Source organism: Chiloscyllium plagiosum, chromosome 19 (genome assembly GCF_004010195.1).
Source record: "Chiloscyllium plagiosum isolate BGI_BamShark_2017 chromosome 19, ASM401019v2, whole genome shotgun sequence".
Lineage (NCBI taxonomy): Eukaryota > Metazoa > Chordata > Chondrichthyes > Orectolobiformes > Hemiscylliidae > Chiloscyllium > Chiloscyllium plagiosum.
In genome coordinates, this window is record NC_057728.1 from 49,629,549 (window position 1) to 49,654,139 (window position 24,591).

Sequence of the window (24,591 nt, forward strand, 5' to 3'; positions counted from 1 at the left end):
ATCAAAGAAGCAGGAGAATCGACGTTTCGGGCATAAGCCCTTCTTCAGGAATGTCGTTTCTCCTGCTCCTTTGATGCTGCCTGACCTGCTGTGCTTTTCCAGCAACACATTTTTCAGCTCTGATCTCCAGCATCTGCAGTCCTCACTTTCTCCTGAATTGGACTAGCCAAGTCAATGCAGTGGCTACAAGAGCAGGTCAGAAACTAGGAATCCTGCAATGAGTAACTCCCCTCCAGACTCCTCAAAGCCTGCCCACCATCTACAAGGCACACGTTAGGAGTGTGATGGGATACTCCCCACTTGCCTGGATGGGTGCAGCTCCAACAACAATCAAAAAGCTTGACAACCTCCAGGACAAAGCAGCTGCTTGATTGGTAATACATCCACAAATATCCATTCCCTCCACCACTGACGCTCAGCAGCAGCAGTGCATACTATCTACAAGAGCACTTCAGAAATTCACCAAATGTCTGTAGACAACACCATTTAAATGCACAAGGACAGCAGTTACATGGGAACACCACCACCTGCAAGTTCCCCTCCAAGTCGTTCAGAACCCAGACTTTGAAATATACAGCTGGTTGTTCAAAATCCTGGAACTCTCTCCCTAATAGTATTGTGGGTCTACCCTCCAGCACATGGACTGCAGCTGTTCAAGAAGACCTGTCACCATTACCATCTTGAGGCCAACTGGGGACAAACAATACACACTAACCCAGCCAGCGATGACCACATCTATGAATGAATTATGAACCTATGATTAAAAAACATATCGTGGTCAAGGTTGAATGCTTGTACTGTGTCGAATCTGAGCAGCTGGTTGTGCAGCCTGCCTTCACAATGGGGACTGATGATTTACAAAACAGAATATGATGATTTGTTGTTGAGATTTATAAAGTTTTGTTTCCTGTTTTGTAGATCTTCCCTGCTGTCTTACAAAAACTGGGACCTGTCACAGAGTTAGAGGCTGTGTTACCATGGGATAAGGTTGGGCAAGCTGTTCACCACATGGCCAAGTCATTTGCATCCTATGTTGACAGGGAACACTTTGATGTAGTCTGGAACTGCTTACAAGTAAGTTGATTGGTATTGAAAGATCTTACCGATCTCTCTGGCATTACCTGTGGCAGCTTGCATGATGTGTTGTTTAACGTGGACAACAAAGAGCCAAGGGTTTAAAGAATTACATTCTGAAGACAGGCATCAGAGACTAAGGCGTGCATTCCGTTGTAAATAGACAATGAAGGAGCAACCTTGTTGAAGAGCTAATGATGTTTAGAAACATTGATGGGTTTGAAACTGTTTCTTCTGATGAAGTGGGTTGAGGACAAGAGAACAGAGTCTTCAGTGACAGCCAAGTCATTCAAGGTGTTAGAAAATCCTTCACACAGAGAGGAGAGTAGAAATCGAGAACTCCCTTTTCCTAAAAGAGTTGTTGAGGCTGAAGCTTAATTGAGAAGTCTCAAAACTGAGATTGATATAATCGGGCATGGAATTTAGCTTTATGGCAGTAAGCCTGGTAAATGGTGTTCACATGCAGGCTCCCATGCGCTAGCTGGCGAAACAGGCCTGGGTACTTCATGACCTTCTCTCTTCCTATGTAATTTAGTGTAGTGTCTCTTTAAGAATGTCAGACGCTTCAGACAGAGAGTCAGAATCTCAGTGATATGCCTGACTTCATTTTTGCTTTCTTTTCTGGGTATGATTATCAAGATTAGTCAGGCATTGCAGTTATTCTGATTCCTGTGTCAAGGAGATATTTCTTATTGCTGGTGTTGGTACCTATCTCTGCTGTACAGATGTGGCTGTACATCCCACTTCAGAGACTCCAGCACTCAGTTCACTCTGGCAGTACTGAGGTAATGCTCCACTGTTAGAAGTGCCATCTTTCAAATGGACCTGACTCTGACCTCTTGTTCCCAATCCTCTTCATCAGAAGAAACCAAATCAAATCGATTAACTGAGGACCTTTCTGCCGTCTTGGGTGGATAGAAAGATCCTGTGAAGAAAACCTAACAGGGTTATAGAATCATACAGCACGGAAGCAGACCCAACGGTCCAATTTGTCCATGCCACCCAAGTTTTCCAAACTAGACTAATTCCATTTGCTTGAACTTGGCCCATGTCCCTCTGAACCTGTCCTATTCATGTACCTGTCCAAATGTCTTTTAAATATTGTAACCTTACCTGCATCGTCCACTTTCTCTGGCAGTTCATTCCCCATACATACCACCCTCTGAGTGAAAATGTTGTCCCTCAGGTCCCATTTAAATCTTTTCCCTCTCACCATAAAAATATGCCCCCTAGTTTTGAACTCTCCCATCCCAGGAAAATTACCTTTGCGTTTCATCTTAACTATGCCCCTCATGATTTTATAAATCTCCATAATGTTACCCTGCATCCTCCTGCGCTCCAGTGAAAAAGTCCCAACCAACCAGCCTCTCCTCTTAACTCAAACCCTCCAGTTCTGGCCACATCCTGTTAAAATTTTTCTTTATGTCATGATCAATATTATTTATCCTTCAGTCAATATCTCAAAAGCTGATTATCCAGACTTTCTCTTGTGCTGTTTGTTGGATTTATATCATTTCCTAGATTACAACAGTGACAGCAGTTCAGAGACACACTACATTGACTTTACAGCACTTTGGGACATTCTGAGATTGTGAAGGTCTCTACATAAGAGCGATGTGGCAGTTTGGTATGATGGACAACGCAACCAGAATTATACCCATTGATTGTGTTGTGTTAAAATTAATAAGTTCTGAGAACATAATTCAGTCATGCAGACTACTGGTAGCCCCTGTTTTTGAGGATATATGTTTTTATGTTTAGGAAGTATAATATCGAGAGTGTTTTATTTTTGTAAGTGACAAAAGACAATAGCTGCAGAATCCAGCTGACTGACAGGGATAGATTATATTCCTTTTGGGAATGTGTGTCTGTCCCATTGTAAGAATGTTTCATTTAAGAAAAGAGCAAAAAGTTAGCTTTTTTTTTCATTGGTAGAGATGTATCCTGGGGCTCTGCGACCAATTAAACTGCGGGGACAGGCAGCAAGGCTCTGATCAAATCCAGAGGATACTGCAGATATACCTGGTGATGGTGGAAAGTGGACAGGGGTCAAAGGTTACTCATCCGGTCGAGCTTTGTGAGGTGAGTCCTGGGATCATAGTGTCGCAGACTTTTATAGGATAGAAAGGTTGCCATTCAGTCCATTGTGTCTGTATCTGCTATCCAGTTAGCCACATATGCTAGGCATTTCCCCAAAAATTTTCAGATTAGTCCTTTTCAAGCACATATCCATATTTCACTTTAGAAAACACTGTGGAATCGGTTTCCCGCAGGCACTGTGATCAAGATCATCATTACCTGTGAAAAAAACATTTCTCCTTCCTTCATTCTTTTGCAGTCAATGTTAAAATGACTTTTCATAGAATTACCCAAAGTGTTACAATGCAGAGAGGATTGTGTGGCCCATTGTGTCTACACTGACTCTTTAAAAAAGCCTCATTGCCTGGTCTTGGTTACAGACCAGTTCGCCAGTGGGGATGTTTTTCCCTTCCTGCTCTATCAAAACCTGCTGGAATTTTGAATATCTTTCTTAAATCTCCTGTAATTTCCAATCCACTGTAAGGAGAGTAATCCCACATATTCTGGCCTAGAACTGTCAGCTGGTGAAGGATGGAACTGAAGCCAGGATTTTAATATACTTTTATTTATGAGGGCAAATATTACAAACGTGTACCTCAAAACCCAATAAGAGGAGCACAGTGAACTCCCAGTTAATGCAAATTGTCTGATCACAAATCAGTACTTCCATTTCTGTACAGTTACTACCATGTCTACATACAATGTATTGAAGGTGATTTCACTCACCACACACTGAAACCAGACGTACTGTTCTAATTACCCTCTCGGCCCAATATGCTTCTTCCTTTAGACTTTGATCCAGACGCTGCAGGCTTCACAGATGACCACATCCTGCTGTGAGGCTCTTCTTGAGGTATTCTCCACCCTCCTGAAGGCTCAGAATATTACTCTGCCGAAAGCACTGACTGTAGAAGCTTCTAGGAAGGTAATTGATGCATTTTTTTGCTGTACAATATACTGACAATGTGCGATTGTTATCATGCTTCCACCTGTGGAGGGATTTCTAGTTTTAAAGATCGTTATGTGCTTTCCAAATGTTTAGTCACCTCAGGATTCTGCATTGGTTGTGCGACTTTGTATTACCTCTATTTATGACACAAAAAGAACAATGTCTTGCTGAAAAGTGAAACTGTTGTTGAAGCTTTTCATCTTGAAGTCATCAGGACAAACACAAATACAGGTACACAATCCTTTATCTCAAACACTTGAGACCAACTAGTTTTCGGAATTTGAAATTTTTTGAATTTCGGAATGAGTGACGGTTTGATGGTGAAATTTTAAAAAATCTTGTTGAACAGCAGACAGGCCTGTCAATGCTCTGCCACGCCACCCCCCATCACATCTGAGTAACATGCATCGACTGGGTGTGGAGTTGGGTTAACTGTTTGCATGCCAAATAACCTTGTTAATGAGGAAAAAAACTACATGAGAAAACCTTCAAATTTTGGAGCTTTTGGGATTTCTGATAAAAGGTAGTCTACCTGTACCAAATTTCCAATGATCACTGTAGTAGAAAAGGGTGATGATTGTTTGACAAATTGATGCTGGCTGAGGAAGCAATGAGGCATTATTGACTCCTGAAGCCAGAAGTAAGTCGATAAAGGTACAGGTTTGAATATATTCCTTTTGTTTGCGGAGAAATGCCCATTGCATATGAATGTGCCACTTCCAGCTATTGTAAATGAGGCATATGACAAGCTCAAATATCTTTAAATGAGTTAGTGTCGCGATTAACACAGTCAGGATTGTTCAGCAAAATACGGCGCACGTGCAGAATTCCATCTAACAGTAGACATTCCTCAGTCAGTTGGAGTGGACTGTTAATACTTTTTTTTCAAATTTCACAATATTTATTACTTTCTTGTATTTAAATGTAAACTAGAGCAAGACATCTCTCTTTTCAGTAAGTTTCTCTTGGTTTTTGCGATCAAAAAACAATGCTAGGTAATCACAATTACATTCTGGATCAGTGGTGCTGGAAGAGCACAGCAATTCAGGCAGCATCCGAAGACAGGCAAAATCTACGTTTCGGGCAAAAGCCCTGATGAAGGGCTTTTGCCCGAAACGTAGATTTTGCCTGTCTTCGGATGCTGCCTGAATTGCTGTGCTCTTCCAGCACCACTGATCCAGAATCTGGTTTCCAGCATCTGCAGTCATTGTTTTTACCTCAATCACAATTACATGTATGTCTATGCCCATTCATTTAAAAAAAAATGTTTATGTAATTGGGTGTCTCTCCTCCACTTGCCCTACATCCATGTTATCTCATTTAGAATGCTGAAATTAGCAGGAGACCATTTGGCCCATTGTATCTGTGTTGGCTTTTTGAGAGAGAGAGAGTTGATTAATGTTTCCCACTTTCTTAATGTTTCCCCTTTTTCTATACCGATTTTACTGGAGATATTTAAAATTGAAAATTACTGTAGAATCTGGTTCCACCACACAAAGGCAGAGCATTCCAGATTGCAACAATTCACTGTTAGGATAGAGTTTTTTGATGGAAAGGAATTTCTTCATGTAGCCTCTGTTTTATTTTTGCCATTTGCCTTTTATCTGTATTTTCTGGCTATCAATCCTTCTGTCAATGAAAACATTTTATCTTTATTTGCAAAGCTATAACAATTTTGAGCATATGAACCTTCTCAACTTGAAGGGTATTGTCCCTGCTCCTCCATTATCCATTCTCCCCAAACTGAAATTGTTCATTCTTGGAATTGTTTCGATAAACTTTTGTTTTTACACCCTTTCTTAGTTCTTGCATCTTTGCTAAAGTGTGTCCAGACTTGGTCCAATACTGCAGTCAATGCCAGACAAGTGCTGCTTCACACCTTGAAGCATTCTGCCAATGTGTGTTTGCTATCTTTAACAGCTTCTGAAATCTGTCTCTTGATTCATGTATTCAGTTTCCTGTCTTGGCTACTTTATAATTCTTCTGATTGTCCAATCCTCTTAGGTTTGGAATGCTGAAAGTGCACCAATTGTCTATGTTATATAGCAATGATGGTGAAAGCCTATTACTGAAGATATGGGGTGTTTGTGTACCTTGTCAAAAGCTTATTAAAAGGAAAGAGATTTTCTGTTTCAGATTTACAGCTGTGGGTTTGAGAGAAAATTAATTCTGGAGTTCTCTGAAAAGATATTTAACATGTGCCAGTTTGAACAGGTAAGCTTGAAATGCACTTGTGCTGTGGAGAGGTTTAATATTTTATTTCAGAAGTGGATTACTGATTCCAAATACAAAGTCAGAAATCTGTCCCATTTACACTCATTAGACAGGATTACTGATTGTGAATCTAATATGGTGAGGTCTGTATCGCTACACTCACCCAGAAACAGACGCTTGCAAAAATTAGACATTCATTCTGAGATGCAAGTAACTTGCATGGTAAAATGTGCAAAAGGTACTCTGAAAACCCAGGCACTTTGGATGCTCTTTGATACACCAGACCCTTTTACAATTGAAACCACTGGACTTCAACGTTGCTGAATCACAGAAGTGCTGTGGTACAGAAGGAGGCCATTTGGCCCCTCTGCAGTATAGGGTTCTATGAAAAATGGCATTTTGTTTGATGATGGGAATTAGTACTTAGTGAAACAAGTGAAAATAATGGCTGTTTTCCTTTATCTTGAGTGGTGTCAAAAATATTTGATACAGATTCAATACCATTATTTCTCTGTCCCCAAAGAAAACAATTTACAAATAGAATAAACAGCTAAGACAGTACAGAAACTTAATGAATTTAAAATTACTGGGAAAGCGTTGCTGAGTAACCTGATGGAACTGCAGGCTGACAAGTCCCCAGGTTCAACCTAGTATCTTAAGAGGTTGCGAATGAGATAGTACATGTTTTGGTGTTAATTTTCCAACATACTTGATTTTAAATGGCTGCAAAGGAAGTTGTGAGTGAATTGCCTTGGGATGGTGGGGAAACTCCTCTGACCAGCTTGAGTTAATTTACTGGAGGGTGCTGTAAGCATTCACCGTGATGTACTCTGATAAATGTTACTCTGGCAAAGTAGGAGCAATTCTGGCAATTTACTCACTAGCATTGGTGGCAGTGCTAAAGAGCAGGATGCAGAAACAATCATCATTGACTTCTGTGCACAGTCGTATTTTGTCCAATGAAAAGAAAATGGGAAGAAGTGGTCTTTAAAGTTTTTTTAAGCTTCAATGAAAATTAGTCTCATGTACTTGGAATAAGTAGATCCTGAAACTAGGATGCCATGAGAATAAACTTGTCTTTCAGTAAACGTGTTTATTGTTGTTTATAGCTGTTTCTGCCAAACTTGCTGCAGTATGTGGAGGAACAGTTTGCACTTGATGATCTATCTGCTTGGGAAGAAACTCTGGGAATTTTGGTGGAACTGATTCTGGTCAAAGCTGAGCCTCCGACTGTTGGATCGATGGCATTTGAAAAGTATCCTCTTCACTTTGCTGGGCCGGTGCAAGTGTGAGTAGAGTGATTGCATAGCTCATGGTGACATACCTTATTGAAATGGGATGAGTCAGGGATTTTCCTATTAGTTATCGAATCATCTGTAAGGGGCTTTCGAGGCTGGGTCATTAAGTATCTTCAAGATTGAAATAGATTTTCAATCAGTAAGGGATCGAGGGTTATGGAGTCATGACAGGACAACGGAGTTGAGGATTAGCAGATTAGCCATGAACGTGTCGAATGGTGGAACTAATCTGTTGGGCCAGATGGCCTACTTCAGTTCCTATACCCTTATCCAAGACTGCCATCAAAAATATGCTGTCCATGTGTGAAAAAGGCACATCAGGAAGGGAGAAACCACATAAAAAGTTCAGGCATTTTTACTTTAGGATGGGTGACATGGTGGTTCAGTGGTTAGCACTACTGTCTCAAAGCACAAGGGATCTGGGTTCGATTCCAGCCATAGGTGACTGTCTGTGTGGAGTTTACACGTTCTCCCTGCATCTGTGTGGGTTTTCTCCGTGCTCTCCGGTTTCTTCCCACAATGCAACGATGTGTATGTTAGGCGGGCTGGCCATGCTAAATTGTCCATAGTGGCTCATGTGAAGTAAAAGCATCAGTGCAGACTAGTTTTTCAACAAATTCAGTGCAATAAGTAATTGATCTAAAGTGTAATTTTGAAATTGGTAAATGTCAGGAAGCTTGGCGTTGTTGCACATTTATTCTTGTTCTATCTGCTGATCTAAAATTTTGAATAAACATTTTCTACTTCTCGTTTTATTGATGAAAGCAATTCGAGTGGAGTGAAGAATGGTGGGCCAGTTGCTTTGGTGTTAGATTTCATCCTTTCGTTGCTGCACATACCTGAAGCTGGAGAGAGATTGGATCTTGCACATAGTTGGGCTGCTCTCATCATTCTTCCCCATGTCAGGTGAGAAAAATATCTGGTTTTGACGCAAAGAGTGGACGTCATTGCATTTAACCTTCATGCGCTCCTTTGACAGCCCAGTTACTTTTGTTCTCGTTAGTTAGATATTGTCAAGTGGAGACACCATCCAATCCATAGATTTTGGATATTTTTAATTGACCTGACCAGCTAAGAGAAAGATTAACAAGGATATTGCTAGGGTTGGAGGGTTTGGGCTACAGGGAGAGGCTGAATAGACTTTGTCTGTTTTCCCTGGAGCATCGCAGGCTAAGGGGTGACCTTATAGATGTTTATAAAAATATGAGAGGCATGGAGAGAGTAAACAGACAAAGGCTTTTCTTTGGATTGGGGCAAGTCCAGAACTAGCGGGCATAGCTTTAGGGTGAGAGGGAAAAGATTTAAAAGGGACGCAAGGAGCAACCTTTTCACACAGAGGGTGGTTTGTATATGGAATGAGCTGCCAGAAGAAGTGGTGGAGGCTGGTACAATTGTTCTCGATGGCTACATGAATAGGAAGGATTATAGAGGGATATAGGTCAAGTGCTGGCAAATGGGACTAGATTAATTTCTGATATCTGGTCGGCATAGACGAATTGAACTGAAGGGCCTGCTTCCATGATGTACAATTCTATGACTCTGTGACATGTCTGGAACAGGTGGGAGTTAAATCCAGGCCTTTTGGCTTAGAGTTAGGGACATTACCACTGTGTCACAAGAACCCTCTTTCTGTTGCACATGTACATAAGATTAGGATCTTAATGGCGTGTTTATTTCAGATCAGAATTGTAGGAGCATAGATCACAAATTGAATAACTTGAGCACAGATGAAAACTGGTCGAACAGGCTTAAGTACTGGATTTAGCTTCCAGTCTCAGGTGTAGTTTCGAATCCCAAGATCACAAAATTCACATTCACCTGTAAGGCTTGAAGCAATGAGCCTGAGAAAAGGACCAAAGAAAGCAATAACTAACAAGTAGACTGAAAGTAAGAAGCAGAACAGGGAGGAGGGTTATAGCAAAGTGCTGAAGAGGGTCAGTTCCAACACGAACATTGGCTGTTCATCCAGGTGTGTCGTCATCTCCTTCCTCGTCCAAAACTTGGAGTGCATCACCCAGGAGGTTTCCACCTGATCCATTAAAGCAAATGTCAAGACCATCTCCGCCAGGGAGACATTTGCGACCTCCTGCCCAGGAGTGCTAATTGCACAGTGCCCCCACGAGTAAAATCTACCAGCTGCAAATAAAGTGTTCCAACAGACAACTTTGTAAAGAGCGACAGCTGGACACTGAGCGTTAGTAAGGAGAAAGCCAGCTTACATGATGCTGCATTCTGTAAATAAATCAATTAGCAAGGAAAGGATTTGCATCTGCTTTCATACCTCACTATCTCATTACCAACATCGATCGCTGTCTGTCATCTAGAGTGCGATACCTGACTGATCAGAGGCTGACTTTGTCTTTAATCCAGCAGATTATGACATCTCTAACTTTTGACTCAAAACGACACTATTTTAAAAGGAGAGGGTTACAGGAGTGGGGAGATCTGAGGTGTATATTTATAAATCCTTGATAGTTGTAGGGCAAGTTGAGAAGGCAACTAAGAATACCAAGGGGACTCTTGGCTTTGTAAATAGCAGCACTCAATACGATAGCAAGCACATCGTACCAGACGTTTGCAAGTTGCTGCTTAGAACCTGCCTGGTTCCAAACACCACAATTTAACAAAGATTTCAAGACCTTGAAGAGAGTGATGAGGTTTACAAGGATAATATTAAGGTTGAGGAAGTTGACTCATGGATTATGAAGGTGGGATTATTCTCCCTGGAGAAAAGGAGACTCAGGAGATTTATTAGAGGTGCTCGAAGCAGTGATGCGATCTGATAGAGTAAATAGGCTTGCACCAAGTGCAAGTTAGCCTTTGGTGATTTATTGACAGTTGTACTAAGCTCCCTTTGTACATCTGCACATGTTGCCCTCTTAACATTTAAGCAGTTCTTAAATGGTGAGAGATTGGAAAGTGTAAAAGTGCAAAGGAACTATCCCTGTCAATAAGTCACTAAAGGCTAAGGTGCGGGTACAGCAGCTTATTAGGGAGGCTAATGGAATGTTAGCGCCATCATGGTAAGAGGATATCAATACAGATGTAAATGCTTGCTTCATTTCGATTGGACGGCATCTGGAGTACCGTGTACAGATTTGGCCTGCCTAGCTTGGGAGGAGATTATTGAGATTGAGGGAATTCCCCAATTTATTACTGGGATGGCCAGGACTGTTCTATGAAGAGAGATTGGACAAAGGGTGGTCTGTATTCTCTACAGTTTCAAAGAATGAGGTATCCTCATTGAAATCTACAAAATACTTAAAGGAATAGACAGGAACATAAGAAACGTTCAGCCCCTCGATCCTGTTCCACCTTTCAGTGAGATCATGGTTGACCTGTAGCCGAACTCCATATACCTGCCTTTAGCCCTAATCCTTTAATATTTGAAACAAAGCATTATCTATCTCAGATTTAAAATTGACAACTGAACATGTGTCCACTGCTGTTTGTGGAAGAGAGTTCCAAGCATCTAACGCCCTTTGTGTGTAGAAGTGCTTCCTAACATCTCTCGTGAACAGTCTGGCTCTAATTCTCAGACTATACCCCCTAGTTCTAGAATATTCAGTCAGTGAAATAGTGCATATTTTCTAATTAGTCTTTTCCTAGTAATATCTTGAGGACTTCGATTAGATCATCCCTTGAACTCTTTTTTGAGAGAAGGTAGGCCTAATTTGTATAATCTGTCCTCAAACTTAACCCCTGAAGTCCAGGTATCATGGTAAACGCAGGTAAAATGTTTCCCCTGGTTGGGCTCAAGTTGAAAGAAGATGGGGGAGGGCATTTAGAACTAAGATGAAGAGCCTTATTTCCTCAGAGTTGTGAATATTTGAAACTTTCTTTGCCAGAGGTGTTTGGTAGCTCAGTCTTTGAGTTTATTTAAAGTAGAGACTGATAGATTTCTGACTACTACCAGAGTAAAGGTTTATGAGGATAGTTGAATAAAAGGCATTTCAAATTTTCAGTTAATGATAGTGTTAAATGGTAGAGCAGGCTTGATAGGCTGCATTCTTGTCCCTAACCTGCTTGTTTTATTTTTTCTAGCACTTGAGTTGGGTAGCTCGGCATCATGGATTTAAAATAATTGGGAGAATGAGAAGTGAGAAAGAATTTTTTTCAGAGGATTGCTAAGTTTTGGACTTTATCTCCAAAAAGAAAATAGCGGAATGACATTCCATGGGAAGTTGGGTCCTGTATATTAGGATGATGAATTTGCAATGTTACAGGGGGAGAAAAAAGATGGTTGTGGAATTAAATTGAAGATCTCTGTTTAACAGAGCTGCCACAAGCTTAATGGGCCAAATGGTTGCTTTATTGCAAAAGCAAAATACTGCAAACTCTGGAAATCTGAATTAATAGCAGAAAACCTCCTGAGAAAAGGTCATTGATGTGAAATGTTAACATTTTCTTCCCTACGTGGGTACTGCTGATTATATACAGCATTTTCTGCTTTTCTTTCTGACTGTGAGGCTTTGTGAGGATTCTCTCATTGCTGAGTTGTTTTTAATAATAGAATGCAAGTTTTGCACAAGTCATCAGCGCGATTCATGGTTCCCAATGGTGCAATGTTGACATTTTGACTTATTCAGTAACTCTCAGTAACACAGTGCCAGGTTAATTGGCTAATCCATTGGGCAGTGTGAGCTGTAACTTGTACTGTCTCTTTCCATCATCAGTGATGCATTGTCCCAGTTTTACTGTTTTGCTTCAAATCTGCAGTACATTATTCTTTTAACAACTGGCACCATTCCAATTTTTCTCACAGGCCTATGCAAACAGAGAAAGTGTTGGACCAGGTTCAGTTATTTTTTAACTGGCTACTGGCAACCCTTGAGGAAAATGATTCCATTGACGAAGGTCAGTGCACTTCTCCAACAACGGGGGGTTGGTTGTTTATAGCATTTCAACCATTGCTTTTCTAAAGTACATTTTTGGTTGCAAAGCTTTCTCTGAGAAATTTTGAAAGGGTTGTATAAATCCAAGCCTTATTTCTCTGTTCACTTTATATATTAATGATCTGGATGAAGGGACTGGGGGCATTCTAGTAAAGTTTGCCGTTGATACGAAGTTAGGTGGACAGGCAGGTAGTACTGAGGAAGTGGGGAGGCTGTAGAAGGATCTAGACAGTTTGGGAGAGTGGTCCCAGAAATGGCTGATGGAATTCAATGTGAGCAAATGCGAGGTCTTGCACTTTGGGAAAAAGAATACAAGCATGGACTACTTTCTAAATGGTGAGAAAATTCATAAAGCCAAAGTACAAAGGGATCTGGGAGTGCTAGTCAAGGATTCTTTAAAGGTAAACATGCAGGTTGAGTCCGTGATTAGGAAAGCAAATGCAATGTTGTCATTTATCTCAAGAGGGTTGGAATATAAAAGCACCGTTGTGCTACTGAGACTTTATAAAGCTCTGGTTAGGCCCCATTTGAAGTACTGTGTCCAGTTTTGGTCCCCACACCTCAGGAAGGACATACTGGCACTGGAGCATGTCCAGCGGAGATTCACACGGATGATCCCTGGAATAATATGTCTAACGTACGAGGAACGGCTGAGGATCCTGGGATTGTATTCATTGGAGTTTAGAAGATTAAGGGGAGATCTAATAGAAACTTACAAGATAATACATGGCTTGGAAAGGGTGGACGCTAGGAAATTGTTTCCGTTAGGCGAGGAGACTAGGACCCGTGGACACAGCCTTAGAATTAGAGAGGGTAAATTCAGAACAGAAATGCGGAGACATTTCATCAGCCAGAGAGTGGTGGGCCTGTGGAATTCATTGCCGCAGAGTGCAGTGGCGGCCGGGATGCTAAATGTCTTCAAGGCAGAGATTGATAAATTCTTGATGTCACAAGGAATTAAGGGCTACGGGGAGAATGCGGGTAAGTGGAGTTGAAATGCCCATCAGCCATGATTGAATGGCAGAGTGAACTCGATGGTCCGAATGACCTTACTTCCACTCCTATGTCTTATGGTCTCTGTCACTTGTGCTCACTCTTGCTGACATACTCTCTTCTCTTTCTTTCCTTGTTGCCCCTCTCCCAATATGTCTACCCCTCTTCCACTCCATCGTCCCCTTGTGTGCATTCGCTCATTTTCACACTCCCAGCTCACATTTTCATTCACTTTCCTGCTATCTCACATGCTTTCCCTGCTGCCTCTGTTTCCTATGTACTTGTGCTGCCTGTCAGTAGAATCCAATAAATTCCAACTAATTTCCCAGAACCATTAGTGCTAGGTAATAAAATCGGAGTCATCCTGGCAGAAACAGCTAATGCATTGTGATGGAAGACTTCCATTGTGCATTTGGTTGTATGTGCTAAGGTGGTTCCCCAGTGGTGTTATCTGTACTGTGATTTTGAAAAGCGAACTCTTTGGGTAAGGGGCCATTATTTCTGAGTAAGTTGTCAATGACTGGAGCCTTTCTTATTTTGATAGGATGGATGTATGTTGCTCGTCAAGCAGTCAGCACCATTCTGAGTCTAACTGAATCTTCAGATGTTCTCAGCATTCTTCCAGTGGAATGTGTAAGAAATTTGATTAAGTAAGTATTTTTTCATAAATTGTGACGTGGATTGAAAACCGTATAGACAATGGTTTGCATTTTGTGATTGAGAATTTATGGAGCCCATCAGCAAAGTGAGCAGTGATTACTTGTGGTAATGAGCTGCTGTCATATCTCTGCTGGAGCTGCTGGGAGGCAAGTGCAGTATTTGCATAACTTGATACTTCCCATTGCAAAGCAAAGTAACAAAGTGTTGTCACAGTACATTAAAGTGAATTGCACATTGCAGCAGGACATTGTTTAGAATTTCTCAAAAGCTGTGTTGCTCTTAACACAAATGTTGGTTTCATGTTTGCAGGAAGTCACCATCTAACCCCTCTGCTCTTTTGCTGGGTGATCTGTACTATACTCGGTTAGCATTATGTGGCTACAGTGATCTCCTTTCACAAGACTCTCTGCTTGACCTGTTCACAGAACTTCGGCCAAATCTTTCCACATCTGTTTCCAAGGTATTTTATGTTTTTCAATTTTTTTAGTTTGACTGTCCATGTTAGAATCTCCTTTGTCCTTGATATGTGATTTTGCATTAATATGATTAAACGAACAACCACTTCACTTCTACAGGGCAATCTGAACTGCCTCATAGCTACTGAAGATTCCTTTGAAGTGCAGTCATGACAGATTGTCACTACAAGAGTCTAGAGTCAGTATTTAGGTAGATGGCCAATTTACCTCCATCTGTGTTGCTGAGGTGAATATGCGGCATGATAACAGGGAGAATATCCTGCAGTTTGAATTACGATATCCAGGGAGATGCAAATGGTTATTCATTTTAATGTCTTGCCCAAAATACAGCAGTTCTGATAATGAAGTACTGCAGTGTGGACCATTAGCTCGATTTAATATTCATGTTAAACTGAGGGGAATTCACATAATTTCTGTGTTTTTGAAATCGTGTCCTGTAGCTCATCTTAAACATTTACTCACTCCACCACCGATGCACTGTGGCAGCAGAATGTATCATCTACTAGAGTGAATCGTTAAGGCTTTTTTGACAGTGCCTTCCAAACCCAGGACTTCTACCACCTAGAAGGACCAGAACAGCAGATGTGTGGGAGCACCACCAGATGCAAATTCCTCTCCATGCCCCACACCCACCGCCCTAACTTGGAATTGTATCACTGTTCCTTCAGTCCTGATTTCTCAAAGTCCTGGACCGTCCTCCCTTAACAGCATTGTGAGTGTTCCGACACTAACTGTAATGGTCCAGGTGATGGCTCGCTACCACCAGGGCAATTAAGAGTGGGCAGCAAATATGTATATCCCAAAAAGAAGTTTTAGTAAAAAAAAACTTGACCTGTAGGTCAGGAGGTGGCAAGTTTATTGAAAATATTTATAGCTGTTACCATCCTTTTGTCATTTCGCTTTCCTTTGAATTACGCATTTTTAAAGGCATTGTTTTTTCAAACCATCTCCAATTTGACCATGATCTGACAATATAAAAGTAAAAAACTGTTAGAAATTTGAAATTAAAGCAGACGATGCTACAGAAACACATCAGGTCTGATAGCATCTATGGACAGGAGACAGAGTTACTATAAAAGTAAATTACTGCGGATGCTGGAATCTGAAACCAAAAGAGAAAATGCTGGAAAATCTCAGCAGGTCTGGCAGCATCTGTAAGGAGAGAAAAGAGCTCACGTTTCGAGTCTGACTGACCCTTTGTCAAACAGAGTTAATATTTTGGGTCCAAAATGTCGCCTCTTTGAAACTGTCAAGAAGTGTGACTATTATGGATTCAATGCCATTGAAACAAAGCTGCAGTCAGATAAAACAAAACTGAAGGCGAGAGATTTGTTCAAAGGCAGGAGAGATTAACTGACAAACATGTCACAAAAAGGAGAAGGAATAGCAATAGCTGTTGTAAGGAAGCACAGGATTAGTTTCTCTCTGATTAGCTTAACTGACAGTTTTTTTATTTATAATGTCTTGCATTTTACTCTTCACTTGATTGTCCATAAACTTTCTGTGAAATAGGTGCGACTTCTCTCACTGAGGATTATGAATCATTTTAAAGTGCAGCTACGTGAAAGAGTCGAGGTATGGCATTTCCTGCATTTTTCCTAAGTGCAAAACAATGGTAATCATTATGTTTAAATAAAAAGTGAAGCATAGGAATTAGTCACTTGGGCCAACCAGTTGTTGAATTTCAAATAAGTCTCCTCCTGTCTCCGCCCAACCCCCTCCCCACTCTCTATCATAAACAAATCCCTATCATTACAATTCTTCCTTGAGACTGTTCCCTGTCTGCTTGATACTCTCGGGAGAAAGCTTTAAAATGAAATATTAAGAGCTTCCATTTCACTGAGAAGGCTTCAAACTGATCCGACAACCTGCTCTGAAAGCTCTGCTGATATTTTGACAGATGTGTCAAATTCCACAGCAGCTGAGACAATCCACGACATTCTAAACAAAGCGTTGCTCAAAAAAAAAGTTTTGAAAAATCCTCAATCTCCAATTTTAATGATTTGTTTAGAAGAAACTATCCTGGATTTGAATTTGCATGTTTGCCAAAATAAACCAGTCCTTCCTTGGGTCATACCCTGTTGGTACACTGAAATCTGCCCACTAGTTTTTGAGATATATTGTTTGCAGAGAAACAGACTGACACATGGGCAAAAAAATGGCCTGCAGTCCTCTGTGGCAGGGGTGACTATAGTGTGATTTATGTACCTGCATGGTTTCAATTACAGTTGTGGAAATAGGAGTTTCTGATGGTGAAAGATGGACAGAAATTGTGACAGAAATAGACCCTGGAAGTTGAATTGCAAGAGTACTATCAATGTTCAAGCTTTGCTATTTGTTTATGTTTACAGGATGAGAGTGATGGAGATCTTCAGTCTGTCTTTGCCATCTTACTTCAAGCTGAACTTGTCCCTGCAACTGTTCATGACTACAGAGAGAAGTTACTGCACCTGAGGAAGCTAAGGCATGATCTGGCGCAGCCGTGTATCCCTGAGGGGCAGTATGACGAGGTAGGGAATAGGGCAACTCTTTTACATTTCCCAGTGTAAACAATAGCAAGGGTTGAAAATCATTGGACTGAAAGCAGCGACAGAGTAAGCATGGGATGCTTGTATTGCCTCAAATAACATTTGTAGCTGCTTGAGCTAATTTGAGGTTTGTCCTGTGCTGATTTTTCTTTTGGAAATAATGAAATGCATTTCAGAGACATCATCAACAAGAAAGATAAAAAACAGGTGAGAATTTTGACTCTAGACTCTTTGTTGGAATTGATGACGAATTATACTTGATGCATTAATGTGGTTTTCCTCTTTAATGATATTAAGTTGACCGAGTTAGAATCCTAGCATTTTCAGCATGTGTTTCCAGTTGTGTGTTTGTTCTGTTTCATTTTTGGACATTTGCTTCAGAAGTGTTTTATTTTAATCAAATGTTAATTTTAGTTTTGACATATCAGAGATCATAATACAAAGTCAAGTAGTTGCTGGGTGGTACTGAATTTAAACCTTTCTGTAAAGAGAGTCATGTTGCCAAAGCTTGCATTCATCGAAACAAACTTTGACAACCTTTGGTTTTATTCTGGTGAATGCAAGATGAAAAGCTTTGTGTAAGTAACATTTGTACCACACAATTGTCCGGCAAACAAGTGAAAACCTAACCATCTGATTTTGACACTAAATAACATCACTGTTGCTGAAACCCCCACTATCAACGTGCAAAGGGTTACCATTGACCAGAAACTGAATTGGGTAAAAACAAAGGCTACAGATGCTGGAAACCAGATTCTAGATTAGAGTGGTACTGGAAAAGCACAGCAGTTCAGGCAGCATCCGAGGAGCAGGAAAATCGACGTTTTGGGCAAAAGCCCTTCATCAGGAATAGCGACCAATAATGTGCCTACACAGAAAGGTTAGAGACTGGGGTTTGTACATTAATTGATACAAGTGTTGAACAGAGCCTGTTCAACAGCTATAAGGCATAAGGCAAGAGTGTGGTGGAATATTCTCCTTTGGACACAATAAGTGTAGCTCCAACAATACTCAAGCTCAACACTATCTGGGATATAGCATCCCTTTAGACTGATGTCCAACCATCACCTTCAATGTCCACTCCCTCCACCACTAGCATAACAACAGTATGTACCATTTAATTCATGCACTTCAGGCATTCACAGAGATTATGTCAAAGAACCTTCCATACCATGTGACTTCTCTCACTTAAAGGACAAGGGCAGCATGGGAAAGCAAGTTCCTGTAAGTTCCCCTTCAAGCCACTCACCATCTAACTTTTAAATGTAACTGTTCCTTCAATGTCGCTAGGTTAAAATGCTCAGTCTCCCTCCTTACAGCACTGAGAGTGTTACTTGAATTACTGAGACTGCAGCAGTTCAAGACGACAGCTCACTGCCACCTTCTCAAGGTAATCCGGGATAGGCAAAAAACACTGGCTTAATTAGTGAAACTGCTCTGAAGAAATAACAACAGTCGCGCACTTCACCAGTTTACTTCTTTCGTTAAATGCCGAGAAGGTTGGTGCATAAACCCAAGTTTCAGAACATAGGAAGTGGAAGTGGGAGCCCATCAAGGATGTTATACCAATCAGCTGGGTCATGGCTGTTCTTCTACCTCATGTCATTATTATCCCTGTATGCCACAATATGTCTAATATCCAGAAATCTAGTGATTTCTGACAGAGCCTGCACAACACATTGGGGTAGAAAGTTTCAGAGGCGTTCTTCCTCACTTTGTATGTAATGGATATTTTCAACAGGTTTGTGGCTGTACTGAATGTTCAGTGCTCTTCTTCTCTGGTTTGTATTCCCTTTTCCAGGTTCCTCTTCAGTATTTGATAGGAATGCTTTATATAAACTTCAGTGCATTGTGGGACCCAGTGATCGAATTAATTGTGTAAGTATCGCATAAGTTACAATGTACATGATAATAAGAGGGGAAAGATTTAAAATGGAACAGAGGGACAACTTTTTCACGGAGAGGGTGGTACTTGTAGGGAATGAGCTGCCAGAGGAAGTGGTGGAGGCTGGTACAATTGCAACATTTAAAAGGCGTCTGCATGGGTATGTGAATAGGAAAGGTTTAGAAGCAGTTGGGCCAAGTGCTATCAAATGGGACTAGATTAATTTCTGATATCTGGTTGGCATGGACGAGTAGGCTGAAGGGTCTGTTTCCGTGCTGTACATCTCTGACTAAATGAATAACTCAAACTGAAAAATAATTAGTCTCAAAGATTTTACATTTAGTAAAAAGTAAAGTTTCAATTTTCTCTTCAATGCTGAAAATGGGTGTCTGAAATTGGATTTTGCAGGTATGGTAGGATAATGTGAAAGTTTGTTTGTTCAGTTTCTGTTTTATCCAAATTAGTGTTATCTTCATGTGTATTATTTAATTCATTATGCGATATCAAGTCTGATCAGCTGACTTTGCAAATACTTAGTATAATCTAGTGTGTTGTAGAATCATAGCGTCAAAAAGCATGGAAACAGACCCTTCGGTCCAACTCATCCATGCTAACTGTGTTTCCCAAACTAAACGAATCCCACATGCCTGCATTTGGCTTGTCTCCTTCCAAACCTTTTCTGTACATGTACTTGTCCAAATGTCTTTTAAATGTTTTAACTGGACCTGCATTTACCACTTCCTCTGGCAGTTCATTCCACATACGAACCACTCCCAATGTGGAAAATGTTGCCCCTCAGGTCCTTTTCAAATCTTTTTCCTGTCACCTTAATGATATATCCCCACGACCTCGAGGTAATCCCAGAATAAATTAATTTTTAAAATTTTAAAATTTTGTGCCTTTTTTTTCCAGTTCTCATGCACGTGGAATGGAAAACAAAGCATTCTGGTGTATTTATTATGAACATCTGGACCAGGCAGCTCATTTTACGGGTAAATAAAACTAAAATGTTTTGCAAATTCAAAGTAATCAAAGTCATAGAAAAGTCATTAAGTTAGTCTGCCTCTCAAGGAGAGTTGGAGAGAATCTAATCTGGTTTACTGTTTATGACATCTTTCCAAATTGTCTTTTTTTTTGCCTTTTGTGTGATGAACTTGTACCTTTCTGTAAAAAGTACATTGGCAGGCTCTTGTAAACATAGTGACTAACCACTATGGTAACGAAATTGCACAAATGAAGCCTATGATCTATCAAAACAGGTTTCACTCTGGGACCTGACTTGTCCAGTAGTACCACCAACTGGGATTATAGCACTTCCTAGACCCCCAACATACGCATTATCATGGCCTTCTGTTGGAGCAGACTGACTTTATTGTTGCTAATATATAACTTGATTTCTACAAGTCAGAGAACTTCCAAGTGTTTTGTAAAGAAGAACATCACACCATAGATGGAAAGACTTGCTTTTCTCCAGCACCTCTTGCCACGTCAGTATGTCCAAAGTGTTTCAAAGCCAATGAAGGGGTTCTGAACTTTGTGATGGCTGTTGTAACGTAGAAACTATGGCAACAAGTTTGTGAAAAGCAAGATTCCACCATCAGCAATGTGGTAACGACCAGATAGTCTGATCAGGATAGGAATGTCTTGGTGCAGTTGTACATGGCTTCGTTAAGATCCTACCTGGAGTATTGTGTGCAATTTGGTCTCCTTATCTAACGGAGGAGGATATGCTTGCCATAGCGGGAGTGCAGTGAAGGCTCAGTAGGCCTTTTCCAGGGAATGACAGTACAGTCCTACGCGGAGAGACGGGTTTGATTGGGCCTATATTCATCTGAACTGTTAGAATGAGTATGGATGTGAATGGAACTTTTAAAATCCTAATGGGGATGGGCAGACTAGATGCACTGAGGATATTTCCCCTGGTTGGGGGAGTTTAAAACCAAGGGTCTCAGGATATGAAATCGACCTGATTTAGTTGGAGGGTGGAATTCACGACCACAGGAGATCAGGATACTGAGTATATTCAAGAAAAGCGATTGGTAAATGTTTAAATTTTAAAGGTATGAAAAGATCTGAAGAAAAACTGGGAATATGACATTGAGATAAAGGGTCAGCCATGATCAGAATGTATGGTGAGTAGGCATAAAGGGCTGAATGGCCTACTCCAGCTCATAATTTCTGTGTTTCTATTCTGTTCTGGTTGTGAGATGAATATTGGCTCCAGCAATATACAGCACTTCCTAGTTCTTCTTCAGCAAAGATGTTTTCTGCAAATGAGACCCTTGGTTTAACATTGCAGCTGAAAGAATGTTATCGCTGGTGGGTGGTAAATGGCATTGTTTTGCTGCTACAGTGAAATGATCCATTTATGGTTAACAGCCAAATTGAGAAGACAATAATGGGTGAGCTCATTTGAAAGTTAGTTATCCAGCCAGTTTCACTGGGGAACACTGATGCCACCTCTCTCCCCTCACAGCATCTCGAAATGCATCACACTTGGTGGTCATTATGTTTCTAATGCTCTTAACCAGTAAAGGTGCAAAGCTGCCAAGATCACTTAGAGTTGTTGTAGCTGCTCTAGGCTCCAGCTGATTGCCTAGTTTTCTCACTTTCAAACAAAAAAAAGGCAACTCTTGACAAGTGATAGGTGGAATGGAATAGGTGTGCACTATGGTGCAAGATAACATCAAACTGCCATTTTTAAATTCTTTGATGGTCAATGACCGTTGCTGGCTAGACCAGTATTTTGTTGTCTATCCCTAAATTTCCTGGAGATGGTGGTGGGTGGGTGTGCGCATGTGCGGTTAAACACACAGTTCTGGTAATGGACTTTAGTGGTTTGATAGAGTTGAGACTACCAAGCCATTTCAGAAGGCACAAATTCACCAAAGATCCTCACACAGCACCTTCCAAGCCCACAGCCACTTCTTCCATCTAGATGGACAAGGGGAGCAACATCGACTCCCTCCTAGCCACTCATCATCTTGACTTGAAAACATATCATTGTTAATTCACTGTCGCTGGGTCAAAATCCTTGACTTCCTTCCCGAAGGGGATTGTGGGTCTACCTGCAGCACATAGACTGCAGCAGTTCAAGATGGTAGCTCATCACCACCTTTTCAAATGCAACTAGGAACGGACAATAAATGTTGGCCCAGCCAGCGATGCCCATGTCTCACCAGTGAATTTTTAAAAAAAAGTTGAGTCAACCACATTGATGTTTACCTCAAGTCACGTTGATAGAACAGATAGGGAAAGTGGTTTGCCTTCACGAAAGAACATTAGTGAATGAGCTGGGTTGACAATGACTATCTAGTGGTTTCACAGTCATCATTACCAGCTGCCAAGGACCAATTTGATCCCATTTCCCCGGAGTTCATTGACATTATTGCACACCACTTTCCTGTAATTATCGAGTTGCGATTAATTAAGCTTATAAATGGATATGTCATAAAATATCCACTCAGTTGAGCTTTCTAGACATGCTCATGACTTTGAATCCATAATTATCCTTAAGCACTGACAAATGTTAATTAATGATACAATGCATATCCAACATTCAAAGATAAATTAATTAAAAGAAAACAGACAGCTGGAAAAGCTCATCTGTGGAGAGAGAAAAACAGTTGATAGTTCGAGTTCGACATGACTCATCTACATCTTAGAATCTGTGTTTAATATGATCTACCTTTTGTTTTAACCAGAGAAGGAATTGAAATGTGAATTGGGAGAGGAAATGAAAGACAACATTACATCGGACACTCCGAGTAGTCTGCCAGATATAATCAGAGGATTGTACCAGGATCAGCTTCATATGGCAATGAAGTCCAATGAGAGGACAGATCGCACCAACTTCCGCTTCCTGCTTTGGAAAGCAATGGGTGACTTCGCTGACAGAGTAGAACCTCGGTCACGGGAACTCTCTCCTTTGCTTCTAAGATTTATTGAGTAAGTCAGGGTACAGCTTTGCACGTCTCAATGCAGTTAGCATAGTCCCAGTAGATATATCTTTTCAAATTCATTGAGAGCTGGGAATCAGTTTGTGGTTGTGGAGAATGTGACCAGAGCGTGATAAGCTACTTCCATTGGCAGACCAGCAAGGCAGAGATTCGGGGATTAGAAACCAATGTCACATCAGGTTTAATAAAATATATAACTAAATATGGGCCTTAAAATCCCAACTGGTTCAGTGACATCCTACGTAGAAGGCAATGCGCTATGCTTATGTATATTCTGTATGTGACTTCAGTCTCTTGTTTATGGGGTTGTGGTCTAATGACCTTAGGGCAACTGAACATGGACAATAAATGCTGTCCTATTAAATGCCTCATGCCAAGACAAATAATTTTAGCAAAAGGACAATAAATCTTTAATGTTAGCAAACTTTGGACATACATTTTGCTGCTGAGGACGGTTACTAGCTACTAGTTTAAGTTAGGTTACTAGGTTAAGATTTGGCAGCAATTTGGAATAATGCTGTGAAAGTTGAGGCTGTGACGGCACAGTTTTGTTCACTTGTCTCCCGCAATCCAGCGAAATGGTGTTTGTAAAACTATATTTACTGGAAAAAAAAGTCCCTCTAGTCAGTAACCAAGGAAGTAAAATATTCAATAATCAAATAACACTCGCATACTATCATCTCAACATTTTGCAGTGAAACAGTGAAAAACTTAGTTTGCTTCCATGCACACATGCACAAGCTCACTCTCCAGTGTGAACACATGCCATGTAAATAAGCATTGATCACACGAACAGTGTTCAGTCACATCTAGATTAGCAACATGTGGTTGGTGATTAATTTGTGACCACACTGATTTGGAAAGATTTAGACCCATAAACAAGTTTTCAGTGCGCAGAAATTTCTTTAAATGCAGTTTAGTGAAATTCCTTTAATTATTTTATGCACGCGCATTTATATAAATGAATCAACTTGTGCGCAATACACTTGGTTGCTGCTTGGCTTCCGCACAGCAAACATTGTTCGCAAGTGACCTGTCCCTTTGCTTGGTTTAGCAATGAATATTACCCAGCGGACTTGTTGGTTGCCCCAGCTGAAGACATCAGGAAGAAGCAGGGGACTGATGAGAATGTGACTGCTGTCGAACTGCAGGATGGGTGCAGTGCAGTCGCTGATGAGATTGAAGGTCCTGACGAACTCAAGTTTGCTGTGGGGAAGAAGCCCAGGAGGGCAGCTGTAAAGTAAGTACCAGACACTTTTCCTAAACCCTGAACTCATCCAAATCTCAGTTGCCTATAGCTGATTGTAGTATTTTGTTCCCCCATTGCCAAATTGTGGCATTTTCCTTTAGCTGGTTGTAAGTAATTGGGTGCTTAATTGTATTCAAGTGATGGACAGTAACTGCAGATTTAATTGTGTTCTGCATCAACAAGCAGATTGATTGTTGGATTTCGGAAGTCTATGCTTATAACCAGCGTCTTTGTCAATAAATAGTTTCCACCGTTTAAGCATGGGTTCCCATTCTGTCTTTGTGGGCTAGTTGTTTTGAAGCGTGACCCCCATTTTCTAACTTGCACCAAGT

General features: G+C 40.8%; 1 protein-coding gene across 3 annotated transcripts in view; it reads left to right on the forward strand.

Moving 5' to 3' along the window:
- Nucleotides 1–24,591, forward strand: part of utp20 (UTP20 small subunit processome component) — a 111,418-nt gene that overhangs the window by 10,904 nt on the left and 75,923 nt on the right. For all 3 annotated transcript variants that reach the window (XM_043709793.1, XM_043709795.1, XM_043709794.1), the window contains exons 8-22: nucleotides 919–1,074; nucleotides 3,010–3,156; nucleotides 3,944–4,078; nucleotides 6,239–6,316; nucleotides 7,426–7,604; nucleotides 8,380–8,520; nucleotides 12,380–12,471; nucleotides 14,047–14,152; nucleotides 14,472–14,622; nucleotides 16,151–16,213; nucleotides 16,990–17,148; nucleotides 18,968–19,044; nucleotides 19,964–20,043; nucleotides 22,756–22,999; nucleotides 24,065–24,250. In XM_043709793.1, the coding sequence (XP_043565728.1) occupies nucleotides 919–1,074; nucleotides 3,010–3,156; nucleotides 3,944–4,078; nucleotides 6,239–6,316; nucleotides 7,426–7,604; nucleotides 8,380–8,520; nucleotides 12,380–12,471; nucleotides 14,047–14,152; nucleotides 14,472–14,622; nucleotides 16,151–16,213; nucleotides 16,990–17,148; nucleotides 18,968–19,044; nucleotides 19,964–20,043; nucleotides 22,756–22,999; nucleotides 24,065–24,250 (1,994 nt within the window). The remainder of the gene's footprint in view (nucleotides 1–918; nucleotides 1,075–3,009; nucleotides 3,157–3,943; nucleotides 4,079–6,238; nucleotides 6,317–7,425; nucleotides 7,605–8,379; nucleotides 8,521–12,379; nucleotides 12,472–14,046; nucleotides 14,153–14,471; nucleotides 14,623–16,150; nucleotides 16,214–16,989; nucleotides 17,149–18,967; nucleotides 19,045–19,963; nucleotides 20,044–22,755; nucleotides 23,000–24,064; nucleotides 24,251–24,591) is intronic.